The sequence below is a fragment of the Eulemur rufifrons genome, chromosome 27 (assembly GCF_041146395.1).
Source record: "Eulemur rufifrons isolate Redbay chromosome 27, OSU_ERuf_1, whole genome shotgun sequence".
In the NCBI taxonomy this organism is placed as follows: domain Eukaryota; kingdom Metazoa; phylum Chordata; class Mammalia; order Primates; family Lemuridae; genus Eulemur; species Eulemur rufifrons.
In genome coordinates this window covers 15405657-15431624 of record NC_091009.1, presented here as the reverse complement: position 1 = coordinate 15431624, position 25968 = coordinate 15405657, and the positions used below count along the sequence as shown (strand labels likewise).

Sequence of the window (25968 nt, the reverse complement as noted above, 5' to 3'; positions counted from 1 at the left end):
AGCAGCTACAATTGGATGGGATCTCCTGTAGCATGAAGCTGCATTCCGAACCGTGTGGACATCATCTCTACGTTGTAAGAACAGATCAGGAGGACATGAGTTGTTCCACCTCAGGGTCAGCCCAGACAACTAGAAAGAAAATGTCTACTGTTGCCAAGCACATACTTGAATGGCAATTTCCCTCCCTCTGAATCTGGAAGCAGATTGGGTACAGGAGAACAATAAAACCAGAAATGGAATTTCCAATTGGATGGAAACTGACATGAGTTTTGGTTTTGACTGAGAAAAGGGTTCCTGAACTCCACCATACTTATGTAAAAGGTTTAGATTTGAATAACTGTACAGAAGATAGGAAAGTTTTTAAAAACTGTGTTTGTATACCTTTGATATTTGTAGATTGTCCCATTACATGTAGTATAAGACTCTGTCTCAAAGAAATAAATAAAAATATGTTAAAATAATTTAATGAAAGTATTAAAATGCTTAAGTATTTTAATTAAATAAACTTTCAATTTAAAGTACCATTTCAGTGGGATATGAGAAGTATTTATTAAACTTCTGAAATATAAAACTTTAACATTAATCCAAATGCTTTAACTTGTGACTATTCTGATATCCCCCTTTAAATTTGCTTCTATCTTATTATTATTCATTTCCAGATTCAGATTTTGCATTACTTTGGAGAGCATTTTATCATCTTTTTTATCTCCCGAAGCAGCTCCTTTGTTCAAAGCTGCTTCTGCTACAATAAAAAACTGTTCGGTTGGTTGAAGAATGCTCACTCCATAGCCGTTGTTGTTGTAAATATGATTATTAGTCATCTTCAGTTTGGGAGCTGGAAGAACCTGTTAAATTATTTGAGGAAATTAGTTTTTCAATAATTTTTACAAAAAAAATATGAAGTAATGAACATATAAAATTACTCTAGAACTTATTCTTGGGTTACAGTGTTCTTTTTAAAATAACTGAGACTCAGTTTTTTTTTTTTTTTTTTTTTGAGACAGAGTCTCACTTTGTTGCCCAGGCTAGAGTGAGTGCCGTGGCATCAGCCTAGCTCACAGCAACCTCAAACTCCTGGGCTCAAGCGATCCTCCTGCCTCAGCCTCCCAAGTAGCTGGGACTACAGGCATGCGCCACTATGCCCGGCTAATTTTTCTATATATATATTTTTAGTTGTCCATATAATTTTTTTCTATTTTTAGTAGAGACGGGGTCTCGGTCTTGCTCAGGCTGGTCTTGAACTCCTGACCTTGAGCGATCCACCCGCCTCGGCCTCCCAGAGTGCTAGGATTACAGGCGTGAGCCACCGCGCCCGGCCGAGACTCAGTTTTGAACATAAACTATTTTCTGGACAGTGATTAATATTAACTACAAAAATATGTAATGAGAAAATATTAAATGAAGTTTTCAATTTATTTTTATCAGTTATTGATAAAAACTAATTCTAGATGGGGATACAGCAATAGCCTATGCAGTTGACCTTCTATAATGTAACAAGATAAACAGGAAAATAATTTCAAATAATATGTGATGTGGAGAAAATAAAATAGGGCAATGTGATAGCATGACTGGGTGGGGAGGGGTTACCATTTAACTAGAGTGTTCTTTATAGTAACAGTTGCTTTGAAGAGGGACAATTACATTCAGATATAAATAATAGGTAGCAGCCACTTTAAAGTCTACAGAAAGTGTTTCGGGTAAAGGTAACAACAGCCACATAAGATTAATAATTTCTGGGAAAACAAAGCCACTGTGGCTTGAATATAATGGATGAGATGAGGAGTGGAAGGAGATGAGGTTGGAGAACACAGGGTCTTGTCAGGTTTTTATGAACCATGTTAATTAAACTTTAATGTATATGCAAATCACCTGAAGATCTTGCTAAAAATCAGATTGTGCTCAGTAGGTCTGAGGTACGGCTCGAGATAACAAGCGGCCAGGTGATGCTAATGCTGCTGGTCCGTGGCTCACACGGAGTAGCAGGAATGTGGTTCTTAAAGTGTGAGTTCCCCAGCAGTATCAGCATCACCTGAGAACCTACTGGAACAAAACTCTCAGGCTTTACCCCAGACCTACTGAATCAGAAACCGGGTGGACCTCTGCAAGAGGGATTCTGATGCATGCTAGTATTTGAGAACCACTGAAAGATTGAGAAATACTTAAGAACAGAAAAAAAGGTTTAAGAAAAATCAAAGATTTCAAAATTGCCCCCATTTACCATTTGTACCTTTTTTCCAACCAATGATCTGACTTTGTGTCCAAAATCATGCTGGGTGGGGGGCCTACTAGTATGTAATTCCTGCCCTTAAGTAATTTATAGTCTATTTGAGGAGACAAAATGTACATTCATAAAACAAAGAATTAGAATGTAGAGTTCTAGGAAGAAACTTCATAAAACTTCATTAACTACACAAGCCTAGAGAGGGACCCAGAAAGACAGGATTTATAGAAGCAGAAAGGAATGGGAAGACATTTCACCTGCACATTATTGCTATTAATGTTTTAATTGGTTAGCTTAAACATTTTACACAACTTTGAAAATAAGCCAAAGTGTTTCCTAATATGTTATTATTCTCTTAATTTGCTTTACTTTCCAAAATGTATTACAGATCTGATCAATGTAAAATATAAAATATTTTTATAAGAGCAAATCCTATCCAGTTGCTCAAATTTAAAGTTATTTGCTAAGAGTTTAAGTTGAATTTATTGAATAATTATTAAATTATAACACTAAACTTGTTTCCCGTCAGTCATCATTTAACAATATTTATTACTTATACTATTCTTTTCCAAATCAATAACATTTAAACTAAATTTTAAGACTAAAACTAATATTTTAACACTTATATAATAATTACGTACAATTCTTATAACAATTCTACATTAAGAAATAAGAGAATACCTTCATACTAACTCCACCTAAGGTGCTTTTCGAACTGTCACTAGTTCTGAGGTTATTACAGTGATGAATTTCATTTCTTTCCAAAATGGCTATGCTCCCAGGATACAGTTCAACACCAGCACCCTGTAAATTACAAGCAAATAATTTACAAAACATATACACAAATCCCTCTCCAAAATTTTCTTTCTTTTTTTTTTTTAGGGACATGGTCTTCCCCTGTCTCCGTCACTCAGGCTAGAGTGCAGTGGCGCGATCATAGCTCACTGCATCCTCAAACTCCTGGGCTCCAGAGATCCTCCTGCCTCAGCCTCACAAGCAGGTAGGACTATAGGCATGCACCACCATGCCTGGTTAATTTTTTTATTTTTTGTAGAGACAGGGGTCTCACTTTGTTGTCCAGGCTGGTCTTAACTCCTGATCTCCAGCTTCAGCCTCCCAAAGTGCTGGGATTACAGGTGTGAGCCACTGTGCCTAGCCTCAAATTCTCTTTAAACTTGAAAATTGTAATTCTATCTATAAGCTAAATGCTAAGTTACATGAAAATACATGATAATGCATCCAACAATTTATTGCAGAGATAATGTTTAAAAATGGTGAAAACAAAGTATCTTTTAGAGAATCATTAATCTAGAAGGAAGGTTGAGGTCATACAGTCTTACTCTTTCACCCAATAAATTCTTTAGAAAAGAGTCCAAAACCACTTTAGGCAATTGTTTCAATAGTCATCAAAATTTATATCTACTGTAAATCTCTCATGATGCTACTAAAGTATATTTCCTCATTTTACTGGAAATTAAGAAAAAGTCATTCCTTGAAAGGATGCTCTTGTTTTTCTACTTTAATCCTTTCTCTCATTCAACTCTTCAGTCCTTCCACTGAAGGACTTGCGATTGTTATCAGAAGACTCAAGTTTTTTTCTATGTCCTGATTATTTAGAAGCTGTCAGAACGAATCACAATACCTAACAGTAACGTCAATAGCTTATAAATACTTACTTCTCTTTAAATAAACCATCAAATAACTGACTCATGATTGGTTTTATAGCCACTGATTTCCAGATTCTTTAAAAACCACACTTAGAGATAATAATTCCTTACTTTGGACCTGGGCAGTTTACTTTTCGTAAGTGTACTATGACTCTCTCCTACTTGTCCTCATTTTGTTGATTTCTACCAGTTTCGAAGTTTAATTATAATTTCCATTCAAAGATGAAGAAACCGTTACCCTTCATTTGTATATAAAATCACTCAACCCAAAGGAAAAGAAATCATTTTATCAAAAAGACACCTGCACTTGAAAGTTTATCACAGTACAATTCACAATTGCAAAAATATGGAATCAACCTAAACGCTCATCAATGCATGAGTGGATAAAGAAAATGTGACACACATATATATAGATATATAGATAGGTACACCATGGGGTACTACTCAGACATAAAAAAGGAATAAAACAATGTCATTTGCAGCAACTCAGATGGAACTGGAGACCATTATCTTGAGTGAAGTAACTCAGGAAAGGAAAAACAAACAATATTCTCAGTAAGTGGGAGCTAAACAATGGACAGATATGGGCACAAAAAGATGTAAAGGACATTGGAAACTCAGAATGGGGGAGGGTGGGAGGGGAGTGAAGGACAAAAACTTACCTATTGGATACAGTGAGCACTGTCCTGGGGTGGGCACACTCAAAGCCCTGATTCAGCATTATGGAGTGTATCCATGTAACAAAAACTTTTGTACCCCTTAATATTTTGAAATAGTAATAATTTTAAAAAACAGAAGAGAAAAGATCACTCAAAGTTGTTACCTATAGTCATATAAAGCCATACTTTTTATGGAATGAAATACCTGGGCACCAGTTATTTCACTGTCTGTAATTGTCAAAGCAGCCCCGGTAAGAACACACACTCCTGTTCCTTCACATTTTAATACACAGTTTTCCAGAGTCAGATGGCCAGACTCCACCACCACGATACCATCAACCGTCCCTTGTTGTATCAGAGATAGATGCATCAGTTTCACGTTGGCAGCTTTGGACACCACAAAACTGTCATGAGAAGGTTCAGAAGTGATCAAAATTTCCTCTCTCCTTCCAATTCCTGATTCATAGAGATAAAAATACATAATTAAATCAGTAATCCCAAATTTTAAAGGCCTTTAGTCATTCAATAATACTTGCTATTACTAAATTTTTCCTGTCACATATTTTTAACAAATAATATACATAATTATTCAGTTGTTAACTAAGTAGTTACTTAACTATAATGTAGTCTTTTGTCCCTATTTTGATCCCATGATAGGAAAACTCTGACTTTATAATCAATCTGAATGTACCAGTGGTATTCATTCAACTATATATTTCCCTGTATCTTTTTTGTTTGTTTGTTTGTTTTTTAAGAAATGGGATCTTGCTGTGTTGTCTGTGCTGGCCTCAAACTCTTGGGCTCAAGAGATCCTCTAGCCTCAGCCTCCTGAGTAGTCTATTTCCCTAAATCTTATAATCAGCAGTCATGTACAAAGTGTCTCAGATAAAAAAAAATATACCATACCCCTAATCTGGTTTCAGAGCCATAATTAATTACCATAACTTAAAAAGACTGGCAGAGACTCTTGAATTAACTTAATTAATTAATTAGATTAACAGTACCTATGATTTTGCTCTAGAGTAGTCAAAGCAATTATCTATAATAAATTTAACATCAACCCAGAAATAAGGAGTTGGATTCTCAAGAAGGCTGTAAATTTTTTAAATTGCATATTTGATCCTTATTACCCATATTAGTTCAACAAAATACTATTGATTACAATCATCAAAATACAGTGAAATTTTGCTTGATTTTCTAACTGATAGGTAAGTTTAAGTCAGCTGTTCTTTTGGGGGGAGTCAGACAATGGGGATACCATTACTTCAAAGTTAGAAGTGTAGAAAGTTACTAAATATGTTCAGAACCTAAAAGAAATTTAGTAAACTCTGCTTTTCCACTTCTATTTTAGTAAGTTAGTATGTGAATTTGCCTTTTTGAGAAAATGGTGAATATATTTTAAGATAGTCTTACATCTAGGTTTTCTTACTAAGTGATATGAAGAGCAGTAGAGATAAGAAAAAGGTAGTTTTGGTAATGATATAGATGGAGCATTATAATAGAAAATATGATAAACAGGTATTAATTGTAAAAGGCACATAAAAGATTTTTGTGAGACATAAACTCTATTCTAATTTCTAATAATTCCATTAAGCGTGTTTATAACACACATTTTGTCCAGTATAAATTGTTATTAAAAAAACTGCAAAAGATGCCCTGCTAACCCTTTATAATGATGTCATCGGTCAATAAAGCAAGATTTGCAGCTTGATATTCTCCTGGAAAAATAACTACTGTATCTCCACTGTAACAACTCTCCAAAGCCAAATCCAAATCATCATGCTGTTGGAGAAGTGTGTCTGAAGATAAATCCTTTACCTAAAAAGAACAAATAAATAAAACAGTGTACTTTCAACAATAGGTTAAACTGAAACATGTCATTTTAATGTTACTTATCGGACAAGTGCTTTTCGCAAAAGACTTACCTATACAGTATTTGTTTATTAAATGCTCAAAGTATCAGTCCACCAATTAAGGTAATGATGAAATGAAATTTTCATTATAATTGCTAATAATTTTATAGCTATTAAACACTGGATATAAGCTGTATGCCAGAAGTCATATTTTGAACTTTACATATTACCCCCTAAGCCTTCTAATAGTTCTTTGAGATAAGTGTTATGATCCCTGCTATAAGGTTAAGGAAATTGAAGTTCAGCAAGATTAAATGAATTGCTCAGAGATCCTAACAGAGTTAGCAGTAGCGAAGGCAAACTTTAGATCTAGGTCTCTCTGACGCCAGACCCCTGCTCTTCCTTATGTACTACTTTGTTTCCTTTAACTCAGGGTGACCTTCAAATTTTGATAAATCAACAAAATTTTATATATTAAAGATTCTAGAGCTAAAAACAAAAAGTACCAAGAATTTGCATTGGGAGTAGAAAAGGGGAGAGATTAGTGTGATGAAGAGTGAAAGACTTTAAATATAAAATTTGGAAACTAAAAGCATATTCTGAAAAAAATGCCTATTATTCTTTTATTCCAATGGAAATGGCATTACCATCCATATGTCTTTTTTCCTATTATAAAATTGGTATTTGTTATAAAAAAACATAGAAAATGAAAAAAAAGCATAACAAAAAGGAAAAAAAATTAACTTGTTAATTCTTACCTAAATAAAACATCTGTTTATAAATATTTCCTTGTAGTACTTTTCCCATGCATATATTCATATTCTACTATATCATACCATAATTGTATATAGGTTTGAATTTGAATTATATTCTGATTTTTTCATTATATTACATCATCTTTCCCACATCTTTAAATATTTTTTCAAAGCCTGATTTTTAATGATTACATAATAATATACCAAAAAGGTATATCATAATTTATATTATGATTTTCTTACTCTTATTTAGATGGTTTACAAGTTGTTTTTTTTTTGTTTCGTTTTGTTTTTTACTGTCCAAAGCAATCTTAGGCAAAAATTTTTTTTTTAGATAGTTTACAAGTTTTCAACATATGAAAATGCCACAAAAAAATAAATTCTTATACTATCTCTAGTTATTTCTTTAGGATAAATTGCTAGACAGGGAATTACTGAGTCAAAAGGTATAAACATTTTTAGCCTCTCAGATACACTGCCAAACTGCTCTTTAGAAAAGTTTAACTAATTAAAACTTGGGTTGAGAATGCTCATTTTGCTGCAAATTCATATATGGGATTTTTAAAAAATTTTGAAAACATTTGCCACTTTCATAGACAAAAAATTCTCACTATGCCTCATTTTCACTTCCACTCATTTAATACATGAGAGTGGACACTTTTTTCCAGATATATGTAGAACTTTTATAATACTAAATCAGCAAACCTATAAATTCATTTGTGCTAGTATTACATACTACATACTCTAAATAATTTGGAGACAGACTATATAAGGATTACTGCTAGTAATAAATAATTTGGAAGAACTCTGAAACACTTCTCATTTATATTTTTCTTATTCACTGAAACAAGAAACACATGAGAGAAGAAAAAGTATGACGGAAGAAGATAGGAGTTTAATTTTGGTGCCAGTTAATTTGAAGTGCCAGTGAAGTCGCTAAATAGAGGAATTGAGTAGACTATGAATATAAAGGTCTAGAATACAGGACTTGACTAGGTATAGAGATCACAGAGTTATCTACTTATATGGTAATTCAAGCACAGGAATGGTTGAGATTAGGTACAAGAACGTGTCAAGTGGGAAAGATTTCGTCCTAGGACAGAACACTGAGGAACAACATTTAACAAACAGGCAGAAACACAAGCTCTAACAAAGAGAAAACAGGAATGGCCAAAGAAGTGGTAAGAAAATCAGGAGACTGAGATGTCGTGGAAGAAGGAAGTAGAGTTGACCCTTCCAACTACATGGGTTTGAACTGTGTGGGTCCACTTATAGGTGGATTTTTTTTAGACAAATATAGATCGAAATACAGTATTCAGTGAATGCAAAATCTGTGTATAGGGAGGGCAAACATTTTCTGTACACAGGTTCCACAGGGCCAACTGCAGGACTTGAGTATGTGTGGATATGGGTATATGTGAGTGCTCTTGGAACCAATCCTGCATTTATACTGAGAGACACTGTAGTAGATAGTGTCAACGGCTGCTCAAAGACACTGCAGCATTATTCAGTTCATTCACGTAACAAAAAACACTTATACCCCCTAAATCTATTGAAATAAAAAAAAAATACAAAAATAAAAAGATGGTAATCTCTGAGTTGTACCTACTGCATTTGGCCAGAGGGAGGTTCTATATGACCACAATAGCATTTTCAGTGGCATCCTGGAGGCAGAAGCCAGAGATCACAGTGAGTAAAGGCATGAATGTGAAAGAAGTAGAGATAAGTGCAGACAAATATTTCAAGCAGTTTTGCTCAGCAAGGAAAGAAATAGAAATGTAGTGTTTGGGGTAGATATAGTTTTGTGGGGTTTTTTTTTTTTTTTTTTTGAGACAAAGTCTCCCTCTGTTCCCCGGGCTAGAGTGCCATGGCATCAGCCTAACTCACAGCAACCTCAAACTCCTGGGCTCAAGTGGTCCTTCTGCCTCAGCCTACTGAGTAGCTGGGACTACAGGCATGCACCACCATGCCCAGCTAATTTTTTCTATATATATTTTTAGCTGTCCAGCTAATTTCTTTCTATTTTTTAGTAGAGACAGGGTCTCGCTCTTGCTCAGGCTGGTCTCGAACTCCTGACCTCGAGCGATCCTCCCACCTCGGCCTCCCAGAGTGCTAGGATTACAGGCGTGAGCCACCATGCCCGGCCAGCCCACATTCTTAGTGTAGCGCACTGGTGCCAGCAGGGGTTGGGATGGCGTACAATATGAGCTTTGTTCTTAAAATACTGTGGTTGGCATACTGACATGTCTGGTAGTTCTCTGAAGGACTGGCAAAGAAGCTGACCTTTGTTTTACCCCTCAGGTTAGAGTGATTTTGCTTTTGCCCCATAGCTTCCTGGGGCAAGAGGCAACACAAAAGCCCTCAAAGTAGGAGGCTGAGGAGGAAGTTTCTTGGAGGAATAAGGGCTTTTAAGGACGACCTCATATACTGGAGAATCTGCAGTGAAATGCACGTGCCCAGGGCTGGATGCATGCTCAAGAGACCTGAGAAGACCCTATGCTTGCACTGTTGGCTGATCTTTGGGCCCTGATTTTTGGGTGAAAGCTGAGGCAGTTTTAGGCAGCCCAGCTTAGCTTTGAAGGAGTGCCTCAACTCAGAGACAATCTGCAAAGACTGGGAGAGTTTTATTTTTCTTTTTAGCTGTAGGCATTTAAGGAAATCTCTCTCTATGATGTAACTGCCGAGACAACATAACAGAGACTTCAGCTGCCACCAAAAAAGGGAATACAGCCTTTGCAAAAGTAGTTTGGAAAAGTCATTAAACAGACTGCTGCAGTCCTCAACAAATAATACAAATCCTGGGGAGGGGGTAGAATCTGATTTCCAGACATACCACATTATAATATCCAAAATGTCCAATTTTCAACAAAAAAATTACAAGGCATATAAAGAATTAGGAAACTATGACCCATTCACAGGAAAAAAAAAAAAAAATGACAGCAGCTATCCTAAGGAAGCCCAGACAAGACTTTGGACTTACCTGACAAAGACTTTAAATCAACTGTCTTGAATTTGCTCAAAGAGGTATAGGAAACCATGGGCAAAGAACTAGAGGAAACCAAGAGAACAATGTATGAACAAACAGAGAATATCAATAAAGAGGTTAAAAGGAACCAAATAGAAATTCTGTAGCTGAAAAGTATAATAGCTGAAATTTAAAAATTCACAACAGCAGATTTGAGCAGGCAAAAGAAAGAATCAGCAATCTTGATGATAGGACAATAGAAACTACCTAGTCTGAAAAGCAGGTGAAAAAAAAGCATGCATGAAGAAAAATGAATAGAGCCAAAGGGATCAGTGGGATACCATCAAGCATACCAATATACCTATTAAGGGTGTCTCAGAAGGACAGGAAAGAGAGAAAGGGACAGAAAAAATATTTGAAAAAATAATGGCTGGAAACTTCCCAAATTTCATGAAATACATGAATCTACATGTCCAAGAAGCTTGATGGGTTCTAAGTAGGATGAACACAAAGATACATTATGATCAAACAATTGAAAGACAAAGACAATTTTAAAAGCAGCAAGAAAGAAGCAATTCATTAAGTACAAGTGATCTTTAATAAGATTAACAACTGATTTCTCATCAGAAATCATGGGAGCCAGAAAGCAGTGGGATGGCATATTTAAAGTGCTGAAAGAAAATAATTGTCAATCACAAATTCTATATCCAGCAAAACTATCCTTTTAAAAATGAAGAAATTGACATTCCCAGATAAACAAAAACTGGACCTACCTTACAAGAAATGCTAAAGGGAGTCCTTCAGACTACAATGAAATGGACAATAGAGAGTAACTCTAAGCCATATGAAGAAATAAAGAATTCCAGTAAAGGTAACTACATGGGTAAAGATAAAACCAGTATTACTGTTTTCTTGGTTTGTAATTTCTTTTTTTGTTTCCTACGTAACTTAAAAGAACAATGCATAAATAATGATTCTAAATCCATGTGTAATGGGCAGACAATGTACAAAAATGTAATTTGTGACAATAATAACATAAACGGGGAGATGGAGCTATATGCTATTAAAGCTAAGTTGGTATAAATTTAAGCCAGATTGTTATTAATTTAGGACACAAATTATAATTGCATTGGCAACTACCAAAAATATAACTAAAAATATACAAAAAAGCAAATGAGAATGAATCAAAAGGGTACACTAGAAAAAAATCATCAAACACAAAAGAAGGCAGTATTGAAGGAAGTGAATAACAAAAAAAGATATGACATAGAGAAAACAAATAGCAAAATGATAGAAGTAAGTTCTTCCTTATCAGTAATCACTTAAAATGTAAATGGATTAAGATTACCAACTAAAAGATAAAGAATAGTGGAAAGGATAAAGAAAAATAATACAAATATATGATGTTACAAGAGACTCACTTTAGATCCAAGACACAAATAGGTGAATTGTGAAAGGATAGCAAAAGATATTCTGTACAAATAGTAACAAAAAGAGAGCAGGCATGGCTATACTAATACTAGACAAAATAGACTTTAATAAAAAATTGTTGCTAGAGACAAAGAAGGACATTATACCTTGACAAAAGAGTTAATTCATCAAGAAGATATAACAATAAGCATACACTTACCAAACAAGGCCCTAAAATACATGAATAATGACAGAATTGAAGGGGAAAATGGTTCTATCATAGTTGGAGAATTCTATACCATACTTTCAGTAATAAGTAGAACATCTAAACAGAAGATCAATAAGGAAATAGAAGACTTAAACAACATAATAATCCAACCAGACCAAAGACACATATATAGACCCTGCCCACAAATAATACACATGTTTCTGAAATGCATATGGAGCATTCTCCAGGATACAGCATACATTAGGCCACAAAACAAATCTCAATAAATATATTTTCTCTAGCCACAGTGGGATTAAAGTAGAAATCAACAACAGAAAGAAGACTGGAAATTAAACAACACACTCTTAAGCAACCATTGAGTCAAAGACAAAAGCACAAGGAAAATTAGAAAATACTCTGAGATTAATTAAAATGAAAACATTATTGGATGCAGCAGAAACAGATCTCAGAGGGAAATTTATAGCAGTAAATGCGTACATACCATAAGATCTGAAATCAACAATCTAACTTTACATCTTAAGGAATTAGAAAAAAGAAGAGCAAACTAAACCGGAAGCCAGCAGAGGAAAATAAATAATAAACATTACGGAAGACATCAATGAAATAGAAAGCAGAAAAAAATACAAAATCAAAAGTTGATTCTTTGAACAACAAAATTGACAAAACTTTAGATAAACTGACTAAGAAAAAAGACAGAAGACACAAATAACTAACATTAGAAATGAAAGTAGGGGCTGGGCACAGTGGCTCAAACCTGTAATCCTAGCACTCTGGGAGGCCGAGGCAGGAGGATCATTTGAGCTCAGGAGTTTGAGACCAGCCTGAGCAAGAGCAAGACCCCCGTCTCTACTAAAAATAGAAAGAAATTAGCTGGACAACTAAAAATATATATAGAAAAAATTAGCCGGGCATGGTGGCGCATGCCTGTAGTCCCAGCTACTCGGGAGGCTGAGGCAGGAGGATCGCTTGAGCCCAGGAGTTTGAGGTTGCTGTGAGCTAGGCTGACACCACGGCACTCTAGCCCGGGCAACAGAGTGAGACTCTGTCTCAAATGAAAGAAAAAAAAAAAATAAGCTCATATTCTAGTGAAAGAGACAGACATTCAATAGATAGCCAAAAAGTATTAAATACACTCATGATAAGGGAAAGTGATGATAAAGAAACTGTGGGACGCTATCATTGTATATCATAGTCTAATGTACTCTGAAAGGCTGAGAAGGCCTTTTTCTGTGGAAATAATATTTCAATTGACCAGAAGGATGAGCACGGGCTCAGCAGGCAGAGGAAACAACACGGCATATTCAAGATGCGGGATATGACTAAGAAAACTTCTAGATATGTGTAATTAGCAACCAGGCAGACGGTGCTGCCATTCACTGAAACAGAGAACTCTAGAATATAAGCAAGTCAATGTGAGACAATCGAGTGGTGATGAGCAATAGGTAGCTGGACATAGAGGGATGGGGCTTAGGACAAAAGTCTGGGCTGTGGACATACAGATTGGATAAGTGCCTGTACATGGAAGCCATGTTATGGGAGAAGATTACTAAATGGCTCAGGGATAATGTAGTACAGAGAAAAGACAAGCACCAGGCATTTTGAGGACATGAGAAAAAAAAGGTACTAGAGAGAATGCAAACCAGGAAAGCATACTGACATAAATCAAGGAAAGCAAATATTTCAGTGAGAGAGCTGTGAATGCTACTGAGAGGTCAGATGGGATAGAAATACCTACTCTTTGGCTTAGAACATTTTTGGCTTTGGGGCTGGCTAAATTTATATTCATCCTTTAGGTTTCAGCTGAGTTACTTCTTTTAGCCAGAATTGCCTGGCTCCTAATTCTGTCTCATGTACCCACCCTCCGTGCACCCTATCCATACCCCCGTCATAGCATTTGTCATTCTGTGTTGCAGCTGGAATTGCCTATTTACTTGCCCATATCTCCACCATATTTGAAATTTGTCGGATGCATGAAGAAGCAAGCCTGTGGGTCTCATTTAACACTGTATCTCCCCTAAATGCAGTCTTTCTCTCATTTGAATCTCATTCTCACCATAGTACCTTGCAACAAAGTTAGCACTCAGGCCGGGCGCGGTGGCTCACACCTGTAATCCTAGCACTCTGGGAGGCCGAGGCGGGTGGATCGCTCAAGGTCAGGAGTTCGAGACCAGTCTGAGCAAGAGCGAGACCCCGTCTCTACTAAAAATAGAAAGAAATTATATGGCCAACTAAAAATCTATATAGAAAAAAAAAAAATTAGCCGGGCATAGTGGCGCATGCCTGTAGTCCCAGCTACTCGGGAGGCTGAGGCAGTAGGATTGCTTAAGCCCAGGAGTTTGAGGTTGCTGTGAGCTAGGCTGACGCCACGGCACTCACTCTAGCCCGGGCAACAGAGTGAGACTCTGTCTCAAAAAAAAAAAAAAAAAAAAAAAGTAAAGTTAGCACTCAGTAAATAGTTGTCAATATTAATTTACTTAGTACCTATTGTGTGTTTGAGGCATGTCCTCAAACATACAAGCCTAATTTGAGGTACTATTTCAGTTGTTAATAACAGATTGTTTCGTTTCAAAGCATATGGGTCTCCATAAAATAGTTGGATTAGCCTTCCAGAACTGTTCTAGCTTCTTTCTCTCTCAGTTGTTTTTACATTACTTGCTATTCAGCACTTCTAAGACATGAATGAATCAGACAAGGTCTCTATCTTCAGGGAGTTTCTTTTCTGAGTATATGCACGTAAAACTGAAGTGAACAAATAAGAACAGAGTATATTTCTTACCATTTCAGTAGTCATCACTTTTGCTACGATATGTGTTATGGTCTTTCCAAAGTCTCTTTTTCCTTTCCTACGCCTCAGAATTCTTGGAAAGAAAGGTCCATGAACTCTACAGTTGAAAGCATTTAGTTGAGATTAAATTAACATGAAAAAGACTCAACCTATCCTTTTTTACTAAGTAAAAGCTTGGTACTAAGCATCTTTGAGAAATAGGTTTCGTTAATTGTAACCTCATTGAGAGCAATGAGCAACTGGAGAGCAATATAATAATTAGATCTTTCAGGTAACTGTATTTAAACCCTTAAACTCTAAATCTTTTCATTTCAATGGATTGTACCCCTGGAAATCTGCATGCACCCACGACAGCCATTGCCTCAGCCACCCCACCCTTCCAACACAATGGAAAAATTTCCTGATTGTACTTTCACAGTTCACTGCGTTGCAGACTCACATAAAACAGAAATGGGTTATGTCTGTGATAGTGAGGCATAAGAATGTTTGAAGACATGCCTAAATTTAGATATTATTTGAATTATTAATATTCTCTTGTTTCAAAGAATATGGTCTCCATAAAATAGCTGGCTGTTGGCCTCCCAGAACTATTCTAGCTTCTCTCTCAGTTGTTTTTATATTGTTTGCTATTCAGCACTTCTAATTAATTCCATTCTTTCTCTTCTTTCTGCTTTTCTTTACGCTTCCTGTTTCTGGTCTCTTAATCATAAGTATCTCCAAAAGAAAGCCAGAGAAAAAAACTTCAGTGTAATTGTTGGCTTTTATCATAACTGTGGAGCCAAAAGAAACACTCCTTTTCCAGAAGATATAGATTTATCAGTAATCTCATTAGGTATATATAATCTTTTGGGTTCTTTGCAGCACTCTGATTATTGCTTGATGCTAAGGGGATGCAGCTTTAATACCAGTATCTTTGAACTATATCTCGGTTATCAAATACTTTGTGAAGTTTAAGGTTTCAGGAAGCTGTTTCTAACAATTTTCCATGCAAGTTACTAAAATTTGAAGTTGAACATATTAGTAGTGTCCTCCTAAAATCTCATTAAATGTTTCAAAATCAAACCTACTCAACATTTTTATACCTATTGAAGCAAGTGGCTTTGATCTTGAGAAATAGAGAACCACTCATATATTTTTTTTCTTTTGCCATATGCCAGATAACTAGCTGCTCCAAGAGTAAAGCATCCTAAACATTCAGGAAACCACAGTAGTTTATAATGCTCTCCTAGTTTTAAAATCAAAGGTATGTATAAGTTTAAAAAAAAATCATATCTAGGTATAATTTACATAAATGGGACTCATTTCAAGTGAATTCTTCCATGAGGTTTCACAAGTGTATATACTCTATTAACTCAATCACAATAAAGATACAGAAAATTTCCTGTACCCCACCTCTTGCAGCTTTGCAGTCAATCCTCCACACTCCCAGGTAAACACTGACCTGCTTTCTGCCATTGTAGATTTCTCTTTCTTGGAATTTTTTAAATAGACTTTATTTTTTAGAGCAGTTTTAGATTCATAGCAAAACTGAGCAAAAGGTACAGAGAGTTCCCATATACCCCTTGTTCTCACACATGTAACCTTGTCCACCATCAATATCTGGCACCAGAGTGGCACATTTGTTATAACTGATGAACCTACATTAACACATCATTACAAGCTCCTTGAGAGCAATGAGCAACTTGAGAGCAATATGATGATTACGATCTTTTAGATAACTGTGTGTTTAAACCCTTAAACTCTAAGATCTTTTCATTTTAATAGATTGTACATGGAAATCTGCATGCAACCCACTACAGCCACTGCTTCAGCCACCCCAACTTTCCGATACATCCAATCATGATCACCCAAAGTCCATAGTTTACATAAGAGCTGACTCTTAGTGTTGTCCATTCTAGGGGCTTAGAAAAATGTATCATGGGCCGGGTGCGGTGGCTCACGCCTGTAACCCTAGCACTCTGGGAGGCCGAGGCAGGAGGATCGCTTGATGTTAGGAGTTCGAGACCAGTCTGAGCAAGAGCGAGACCCCATCTCTACTAAAAAATAGAAAGAAATCATTTGGACAGCTAAAAATATCTATAGAAAAAATTAGCTGGGCATGGTGGTGAATGCCTGTAGTCCCAGCTACTTGGGAGGCTGAGGCAGAAGGATTGCTTGAGCCCAGGAGTTGGAAGTTGCTGTGAGCTAGGCTGACGCCACAGCACTCTAGCCCGGGCACCAGAGCCAGACTCTGTCTCAAAAAAAAAAAAAAACAAACAAACAAACAAAAAAAAACTTATCAACTTATGTTGGTTAGAAAAGCTGAATTATAAGGCAGCCAAACTAGTCAGGCAGAAACTAGTTTCTCTTAATTAATTCATGTATTGTAAGTACAGGAGATCCACCTCCTCCTTTCTTATGCTTTGGCTACAATCAAAGAAAGGTAAAGATGAAAGGTAAGGAAAGGACTGGACTGAGATTTTTTTTGTAAAAAAAAAAAATATTTCAGCGAATTCAGCTAATATAAAAATAATTTTCCAATACTGATAATTGTACCTTGTGCTTACCTCAAAAGTTAGACATCTGATTTTATAATCCACTTTAATCAGAGCAACATTTATGACAAGTGCTATGAGAAAAGAATGACCATGTAATCTTTTGTTTCTATTTAAAATAGAGCAATTACCGGAGGCGTAAGTCTTCCCACATTTTCAGTAATCCACAGAGCATTACTATCTCGTAGTATTTTTTCCAGCATTCAACAGCCTCTGCGGCAGATGGATCTTCTTTAATATTGCTCTGATACTCAATGAGCTCGACACGCTTGCTTTTATACTTCTCCAGAGTTTTTTTAAAACGTTGTGCAATAGGACCAGGTATTGTTCCATCCTGTATTTCACACCACCTGAAAAGTATCAATACAATTGTAATCATTATCTTTTATAAGGTGCTGAGTACTCTTCTAAACTATACTTACAAATTAATTCTTTCTTCAATAAGAGCAGTATAATTCTCACAACTTTCTTCATCATCCCAGTCTCTCCAAAGAAAGTCATAAAAAAACCTACAATAAAACAAATTAAGACGATAGTAATCAAAACCAGCCACTACTATGTTTCAAATTAAAAAGATATTCTGATGTCCTAATTCTCTACATGAATCTTAATTCTTAAGAAACATATTTTTAAATGACCTTCCAGTGAACTAAAATAAAAGGCAAAAATTTACATATGAGATGATCTGGATTCTATTTTAAGTTACTGCAAATAAGAAGATAATGTTTCTGGAAGTGGGATTATAAGATCCAGGCTCTAAATTTCACAGATTTTCATCATGATTTTGTTCAACAAAGAAATAATACGTAAAAGACAACCAAATTTGTTGGGAGGGGGAAAAAGCATTAGAAAAACAAAAACCATGCCATAACATATTCTGTATCTTGTTTATGGATAGCTTCCCTCAAATTGTATTAACTTATAAGAAGCAATCATAATGTGGATGATGATATCTAGTATTTGTAATGCCCTTAAATGTGAAAAATGAATTCTAATATATTGAAGATGCTTAAGTGTGAACAGAAGTTAATGCTACTTATTTCTAGAATTTGTTTGATTCAATTTTTATAAAAGCCAAGATCAAAAAATGACAAGCTTTTCATTACCTATATACAGTAATTCTGCAATTTTGCAGCTAAAAGAGTTACAAATACAAGATGGTGTTTTATTGTTTTTTTAACATTCCTCCTATGACTGAGACAAATATGTTAATTTAAAATGGACACACTTAATCATTCAGCAGTGAGTAAAAATTAAATTAATAAATATTTATAAAGTGCTTATGTGAGCAAAACCTACACATTAACTTTTGAATATGATTATTTTAATTTTCAGAGGTAAAAGGGCCCTAATACCTTACAACTTCCAAGGCCAGAGCAATGTCACGTATATCAGCATCTTGTCCCTCAACAGGATACACTTCCAAGAGAGGCACACTGTGCTCCAGTTCTTCCAGTACCTCATCAACCAAATCTCTTGAAATATTTGCAATGTTAGAAGAAAAGGGCTCAGCAACAGAAACAGTAACTTTGAAACAAGATGATGAGTTTTGGCTTGGTTTGCAAGTTACCTAAGATAAATATGACAAGATATATAATTATAAATGTAAGTAAACCACAAGGATTTCTTTCTCATATATGAGCTGATTATAAGATTTCTTCTTTTAAACTTTTTATGACTTCTCTAACAATCAACATACAGAATAATCATAGATCAATATTAAATAAAATATCAACAGTTTTTCAAATCCTACTTCCTCTTCTTTTTTTTTTTTTTTTTTTGTTAGAGAAGAGGAAGGGAAGGGAAGGGACGGGGAGGTGAGGGGAAGGGACGGGAAGGGCCAGATAATTTCTTTCTATTTTATAGCAGAGACGGGGTCTCACTCTTGCTCAAGCTGGTCTCAAACTCCTGACCTCGAGCGATCCTCCCGCCTCAGCCTCCCAGAGTGCTAGGATTACAGGCGTGAGCCACCGCGCCCAGCCCATTATTCCTCTTGATTCTTTACATGAATCTCTTTTTTTTTTTTTCCTCTCTGGAATCTTCCTGAACCTTCTCCTTGGCCCTATTAGTCTCAAATTTCACTATGTGCTGGACACTAAGTGGGCCCTTTCAGTCTAGAAGTTCATGTTCTTTGGTTCTGGGTAACTTTCACAATCTGACAATTTGCTTTCTGCTGTTGTTCTTGCCACCAACTCCTCCCCATCCCCTGGCCCTCTCTCTCCCCCTCCTCTTCCTCCTCCTCTCCCTCTCTCCCCTTCTCCTCCCACCCCCAACGTTTATTTAGATGTTAGACAAGGTCCCCTAATTCTTTCCTCTTTTCCTTTCCATTACTTAGTTCTTTACCTCTACTTTTGGGAGATTTACTCAACATTATCTTTCAATGCTTCTAATCCTGCTATTTAGTTTTTAATTTCTGCTATCATATTTTTAATTTCCAAAAGTTCTTTCTTTCTTGGAATGCTCCCATAACATAGGTTCCAATTCTTGTTTTGTGGATGCTTTGTCTATTCCTTCTTAGACTATTAATAGGTTTTTACGTATATTTGTGTATATTTTTTTCTTCTCCCCATCATCTCTGTTCTTTCCGAATGTCTTCTTTTATGCTGGTTTTCACCACTGCTTTGATAGAGTTTCCTCTAATGTCTGTTGACCCAAATATGTCTGCTTATATTTAAGGGTAGAACACCAGAAAGGTGATTTTGGAAGGTCTGTGTATATGGGTGAAACGAGTCCACCATGGGCTTCACTGTAGGATGATCTGCCCAGGCTCGTTCCATGGGAACGCCATATGTCAGTATCATTAGGTTTTTCTTTTGATCTGATCATACAAAAGTCTCCCAAATCTTAGTCCTGGAGGGATATGCCTTAGCTGCCTGTGTTCTAGAAGCAGAGTTGGGGTAGAAGATGGAGGATCCCAACATTCAGTACCAGTAAACTTTCACTTAATTCCCTTTCCCTCACTGGGGTACACCCACCCTTAACCATGCTTTTCTAGTTGGCTTTCTACATCTGTAGGTTTATATCTTTTGCCAAATTTGGGAAATTTTCAGCCATTACTTACTTGACTTTTTTTCAGCCCCATTTGGTTTCTTCTCTCCTTCGGAAACTCTGAAGACATGAATGTTATGTCTTTTGCTATATAGTCCAACATGTCCCTGATGTTCTGTTCATTTTTTTTTTTCAGTCTATTTTCTCTCTGGTTTTTGGATTTGATAATTTCTATTTTTCTATGTTCAAGATCACTAATTTTCCTCCTGTCTGCCTCTGCTTTTTTTTTTTTTTTTTTTTCAGTCTACACCTGTTGGTGTTTCCAGGTTAGCTAGGTTAACTAGAGGTTAGCTCCTCTAGTACCCAGTCTACGATATATGAAGCAAAAAAAAAAGCCCAGGAAACTTACTACCTTGTTGTTCCTTGGGTCATGAGGTCCCTAATCAATCTGCCCTCTATCCATCTTTCAGAATTGTCTTATGTTTGTTTTACATGCATAATTCAGGGTGTTTAGCTGTACTTAATAAGAGGAATATGGAAAAGTAGGTCTACTCCAGCTTCCTGGAAGCCCCTGTTTCTTAAACAGCCTTTCAAGCAGTTCTTCCTTCTCAGCTCCATCTTCATTTTCAGAGAGGGGTGGGGAACCTGAGGCCTCAAGGACATATTTCAGTCTTTAAAAAAACTAATAATTTCATTCAAACAGAACAAAGAGCAAATAAAATTTATTTACCTCAACCAGTATACCAACAAAAGGTATAGAAGTTTCTTCATATTTCACAAAGAATAATTCGGGATTAGTCTTCCAGACCCCAAACCATTTGTCTTTCAACTTTAATTTTTCTGATAGGTATTTACTCATAGCCTCATCAGCATCTTCTGCCTAACAGAAGAAAAAAATGTACAGGTATGAATGTGTGAAATTATAGATTTATAATTATTTTTACTGATTTCTATTTTAAAATGGAACCAATGTGGCCTTAAATAATGGAAAACTTGGAAAATTATAGATTTTAACTAAAACTATATTTAATAGAAAAATATCATAAACATTAAAAAATTAAAATAAACTTGAGATCTATTCACTCAATAGAGTAATTCAGAGATGAGACATCTATTTATTTATGTCTTCAAGTAATTTATTAGTCCACTGAGCAGAAAAAACATAATTATACAAATTAAAAACAAAGTAATTACCATATTAAAAAACAGGTAGTTTTTTTTTTTGAGACAGAGTCTCACTCGGTTGCCCGGGCTGGAGTGAGTGCTGTGGCGTCAGCCTAGCTCACAGCAACCTCAAACTCCTGAGCTCAAGAGATCCTCCTGTCTCAGCCTCCCGAGTAGCTGGGACTACAGGCATGCACCACCATGCCCGGCTAATTTTTTCTATATATATTTTTAGTTGGCCAGATAATTTCTTTCTATTTTTAGTAGAGATGGGGTCTCGCTCTTGCTCAGGCTGGTCTCGAACTCCTGACCTCGAGGGATCCACCCGCCTCGGCCTCCCAGAGTGCTAGGATTACAGGCGTGAGCCACCGTGCCCAGCCAACGGGTAGTTATTTTTTCTGAACTTTAAAGATGTAATGACCCATTTAAAACATATTTGGTTTGTTAAAATTTAAAATCACACTCTGTCCTATAAAACAAATGAGGATATTAAGCATTCAATAAATATTTGCCCATTAGATTTTGTAGTTTATATTCAGCTACCTCTTAATGACAATCTAGCTATTAAGAAACTCAGTCATTCGATACTGTCTAATTAATGACACAAAAATTATATAAACATTTTTCCATTGCCTATGACAGACCTGGTTTTCTCCAACCCTCAATATCAGATGTAGGTTGGTCATTAAATACTGTCCTAGTTTTATGGATATGGTGAGTTTTTTGTTGTTTTGTTTCTGTTTTTAGAGACAGTCTCACTCTGTCTCTGTCACCCCGGCTGGAGTGCAGTGACAGGACCATAGCTCACCGTAACCTCAAATTACTGGGCTCAAACGATCCTCTTGTATCAGCCTCCACAGTAGATGGGACTGCAGGAGCACACCACCATGCCTGGGTAGTTTTTCATTTTACTTTTTGTAGAGATGGAGGTCTCACTATGTTGCCCAGCCTGCTCCTGAACTCCTAACCTCAAGTGATCCTCCCATCTCAGCTTCTCAAAGTGCTGGGATTACAGGTGTGAGCCACCATGCCTGGTGGAGATGGTGTTTTTAAAAATAAAATTGTCTTCTGATTATAAAATATGGTAAACCTTGGGAAAATATTAATAGACAGAAAATATAAAGAAAACAAAAATCCCCCCTAATCCTGGCAGCCAGAGATAACTATTGTTGATATTTTGGTATATTTCCTTCCAGTATTTTTTCTATGCATATATTTATCCATATACATATGGATCATGTTTTGTTTCATCTCCTGGGTTTTTTTTTTTTTTTAAACTTAATTATAGCCACCTGTAATACTAGCACTCTGGGAGGCCAAGACGGGTGGATCCTTTGAGTTCAGGAGTTCAAGACCAGCCTGAGCAAGAGCGAGACCCTGTCTCTACTAAAAGTAGAAAGAAATTAGCTGGACAACTAAAAATATATAGAAAAAATTAGCTGGGCACGGTGGTGCATGCCTGTAGTCCCAGCTACTCGAGAGGCTGAGGCAGGAGGATCGCTTGAGCCCAGGAGTTTGACGTTGCTGGGAGCTAGGCTGACGCCATGGCACTCTAGCCTGGGCAAAGAGCGAGACTTTGTCTCCAAAAAAAAAGAACAACTTAATTATACCATAAGCAAATCTATAGTTCTTGAAAACATGATTTTTACAGCTGCATGGTTTTCCACTATATGAAGCCACTATAATAAATCTTTCACTGCCTCTGTTGGAAATTTAGTTTCTAGTTTTTATTTTGTTTGTCAATATCACTGTAATGAATATCCTTTTACACAAATTCTTCTGCTATAATTTAAAAAAAAATAGGTTAGAAACATGCAATATTTGCTTTATTCAGTGTTAATAGGTATTTTTTAATACAAAACATCATGCCACATCCTAGATTGCCTTCTGGGAACCACTCTAACGTGTAAACATTTCTAGCATTCTAGTGTAAAAGTCAAGGCTAAGTAACCTTACCCTTATGTTTGGGCACAAATTGTTAAATAAAAATACTAAGATGCATGCCTGGGCAATGATAAAGGCCTACATATCTTCATCTTTTCGGAGCTCTCAGAAAACACTTTATCAGGTCTGATCTGAACTCTTCTAGGATAGGATCTGGGTACGGCTAATAAGGTGAAAGTTCTATCTAAATGTTAAATCAATCGGATTTTTTGAAAGGCGGCTTTTCTTTGCGCCCTTTGTATCCCCGTCACCCTGAGAGGAGATCAGCCTCCACCGCGGCGCCTCTCCCGCAGGCCCTGGGCTGGATTCGATCCTTTTTCCTTCTTCCCCTTCTCCTCACCTTACAGCCCTGCAGCACCAAGTCGCAATACAGCGCCACCTTCTCGTCCCGCCACATGCCCCTCATGGGGGACACGCAGATGGCGGGCAGGGGCTGCGCCTCCTCCTCCTCAGGCACTGGGAGAAGGGGCTCCTCTTCCTCCCGCTCGGCCGCCTCTCCCGGACCCTCGGCCTCGGGGTCCCGCGGGAGCTGGAGCCGCCGCCGGACCGCCTCCGGGGCCGCCTTCCCCTTCACCGGGCGAGGGGAGGCCACCACCGCCCGCACCCGCGACGCGGTGCTCTCCAGGGCCGGCGCCGCCACCGCGTCCCCGGGGTACGCGGAGACAACCTTGTCGCCTCCCCTGCCGGGGCTGACGGTTCGGACCGCGTCCGCAGGTACGGCAGCCCTGGCCCGCGACGCCATCGCCGTGGCGCCCCGACGGCCCGCTGCAGCCGTTGGCCACGTTTCCCGCGCTGCGCCTGCAGGGCCCGCACGAGCGCGGGGGCGCGGGGAGGGTCCCGCCCCTGGGTGTCGCGGCGGGCGGGGACGTGGGGCGCGGCCCAGGGCGGGGCGTTGGGGGTGCAGAGCCGAGTGGGACCCGGCGGGGCGCCGGGCTCGGGACAGGTGTGGCGCAGGCAGGGCGGAGTGCCCACGCCAGCCGAACCCCATCCCTTTCCCCTTAGAACCATCCAGCGACATCCCCTCCCCAAGGAGGTATTTCCTTAGGGTCCTCGTAGGTTTCGGGGTGATCGTGAGTCACCCTCCCGGCCATCGGCCATCGGGACCTAACAAATGCTCCACCTGCCACCTACGCACACGTAGTTGCACAAACACAACCTGAAAGAAAATTTATTTTCATAATGGTAGGTGGTAGTAACTGGAACCCTCTGGGGGTTACCAGAGGAAAGGCTAGTGGCAAAGCCAACGACCTAGCTTTTACCCCTACCTATTTACACAGTTCCCCGAATAAGGTTTCCTTTACGTTTTAAACAGGACGCTCACTTTTTGCCACGATGTGGTAATAGCAAGGACAGTTTAGTCTGTTTTCTTGTCTCAAAATTCTCACGTGAACGATTATATTATGTAACTGTTAAACTGGATGCAAACCTCCAGCTGGGAGTGGTGAGTGCAAACTACGAACATTTGCACAGTAAAAGTCTGCTCCGGAGAACACGTTTTGGAGTACAGCAGAGACCACTCGTTTCTGGTATTTTACCACTGAGTGTGCACCGAGCCAGCTGGAATAAGGCTTGTTTACCATCTGGCTGTGAAATACGGCGGCAGCGGGGCTGACAGCTCCCAAGGAGGACAGCTTTGGGGAAACACCTGCCTGCCTTCACACTCATCTGGAAGGACACTGTGTTAAATTCTAAGTTTGTTTTGAGGAACATATTAGTATTAATATCATGTTACCATAGTTCAGGGAACAATTACAACATTCATCATGTTTTTGGCTCTATTCTTAGCTTATTCCCTTTGTCAAGAGTTCTGGACTTTGTTTAAAATGATACCTAACTATACAGATTTCACTTACCAAAACTAAAAACTATTGCTCTAGTGTTTCTTCAAAAAAGTTTGTTTTTACTAAATTGTGGGTTTTCCTTTTTTTTTTTTTTGAGACAGAGTCTCACTCTGTTGCCCGGGCTAGAGTGAGTGCCGTGGTTTCAGCCTAGCTCACAACAACCTCAAACTCCTGGACTCAAGCGATCCTACTGCCTCAGCCTCCCGAGTAGCTGGGACTACAGGCATTTGCCACCGTGCCCAGCTAATTTTTTCTATATATATTTTTAGCTGTCCATATAATTTCTTTCTATTTTTTTTTAGTAGAGATGGGGGGGGGGGGTCTCGCTCTTGCTCAGGCTGGTCTCGAACTCCTGAGCTCAAAGGATCCACCTGCCTCGGCCTCCCAGTGTGCTGGGATTACAGGTGTGAGCCACCGCGCCTGACCTAAATTGTGGGTTTTTAAATTCTTAGGTTAGCAAAAATAAACATCACCTGTCCTGGCACAAAGTTAAAAAACAACAGCCCCCTCTCTCCCAAAAAGCAAACAAATATTTGTTAGGAACCTGTTATGTGCCAGGCAATGCATAGATGCCAAAGTGATAGAGACAAAAGACAAAATTCTTGCCTTCTTTTTCCTAGTGAAGGGTACAGATGAGTCAATAGATGATTATGTTTGATAGGGACCATGATTTTATTTATATATAAATAACAAACATATATTGTGTATATACATGTATTCTTAAATATACATTGTGGAAGAAAGGGACTTGTCTTCCCAGAAGAATTTATACTTAAGCCAAGTCTTTTAAAAAATAACTTTTATTGCTTTTTATTAATTGTGAAAGCAGTGTCCACATCCTGAGCCAGTTTGGACAATACAGAAAAGTATAAGAAAGAAGAAAGCCTAAATCAGCTGTACTTCCAATGCTCGGCCATGACTACTATTAGATTTTGGTATATTTTCTTTCAATA

General features: G+C 37.6%; 1 protein-coding gene across 1 annotated transcript; it reads right to left on the bottom strand.

The window, feature by feature from the left end:
- Window positions 1–483: 483 nt before the first annotated feature.
- Window positions 484–23950, bottom strand: SHCBP1L (SHC binding and spindle associated 1 like). Its single transcript, XM_069459272.1, has 10 exons — window positions 23515–23950; window positions 20797–20946; window positions 18434–18648; window positions 17501–17587; window positions 17210–17428; window positions 14536–14641; window positions 6212–6365; window positions 4753–5003; window positions 2903–3025; window positions 484–845 (listed from the first exon to the last, which is right to left on the bottom strand). The coding sequence occupies exons 1-10, from the start codon at window positions 23914–23916 to the stop codon at window positions 594–596; spliced, it is 1959 nt and encodes a 652-aa protein (XP_069315373.1). The 5' UTR covers window positions 23917–23950; the 3' UTR covers window positions 484–593.
- Window positions 23951–25968: the final 2018 nt, after the last annotated feature.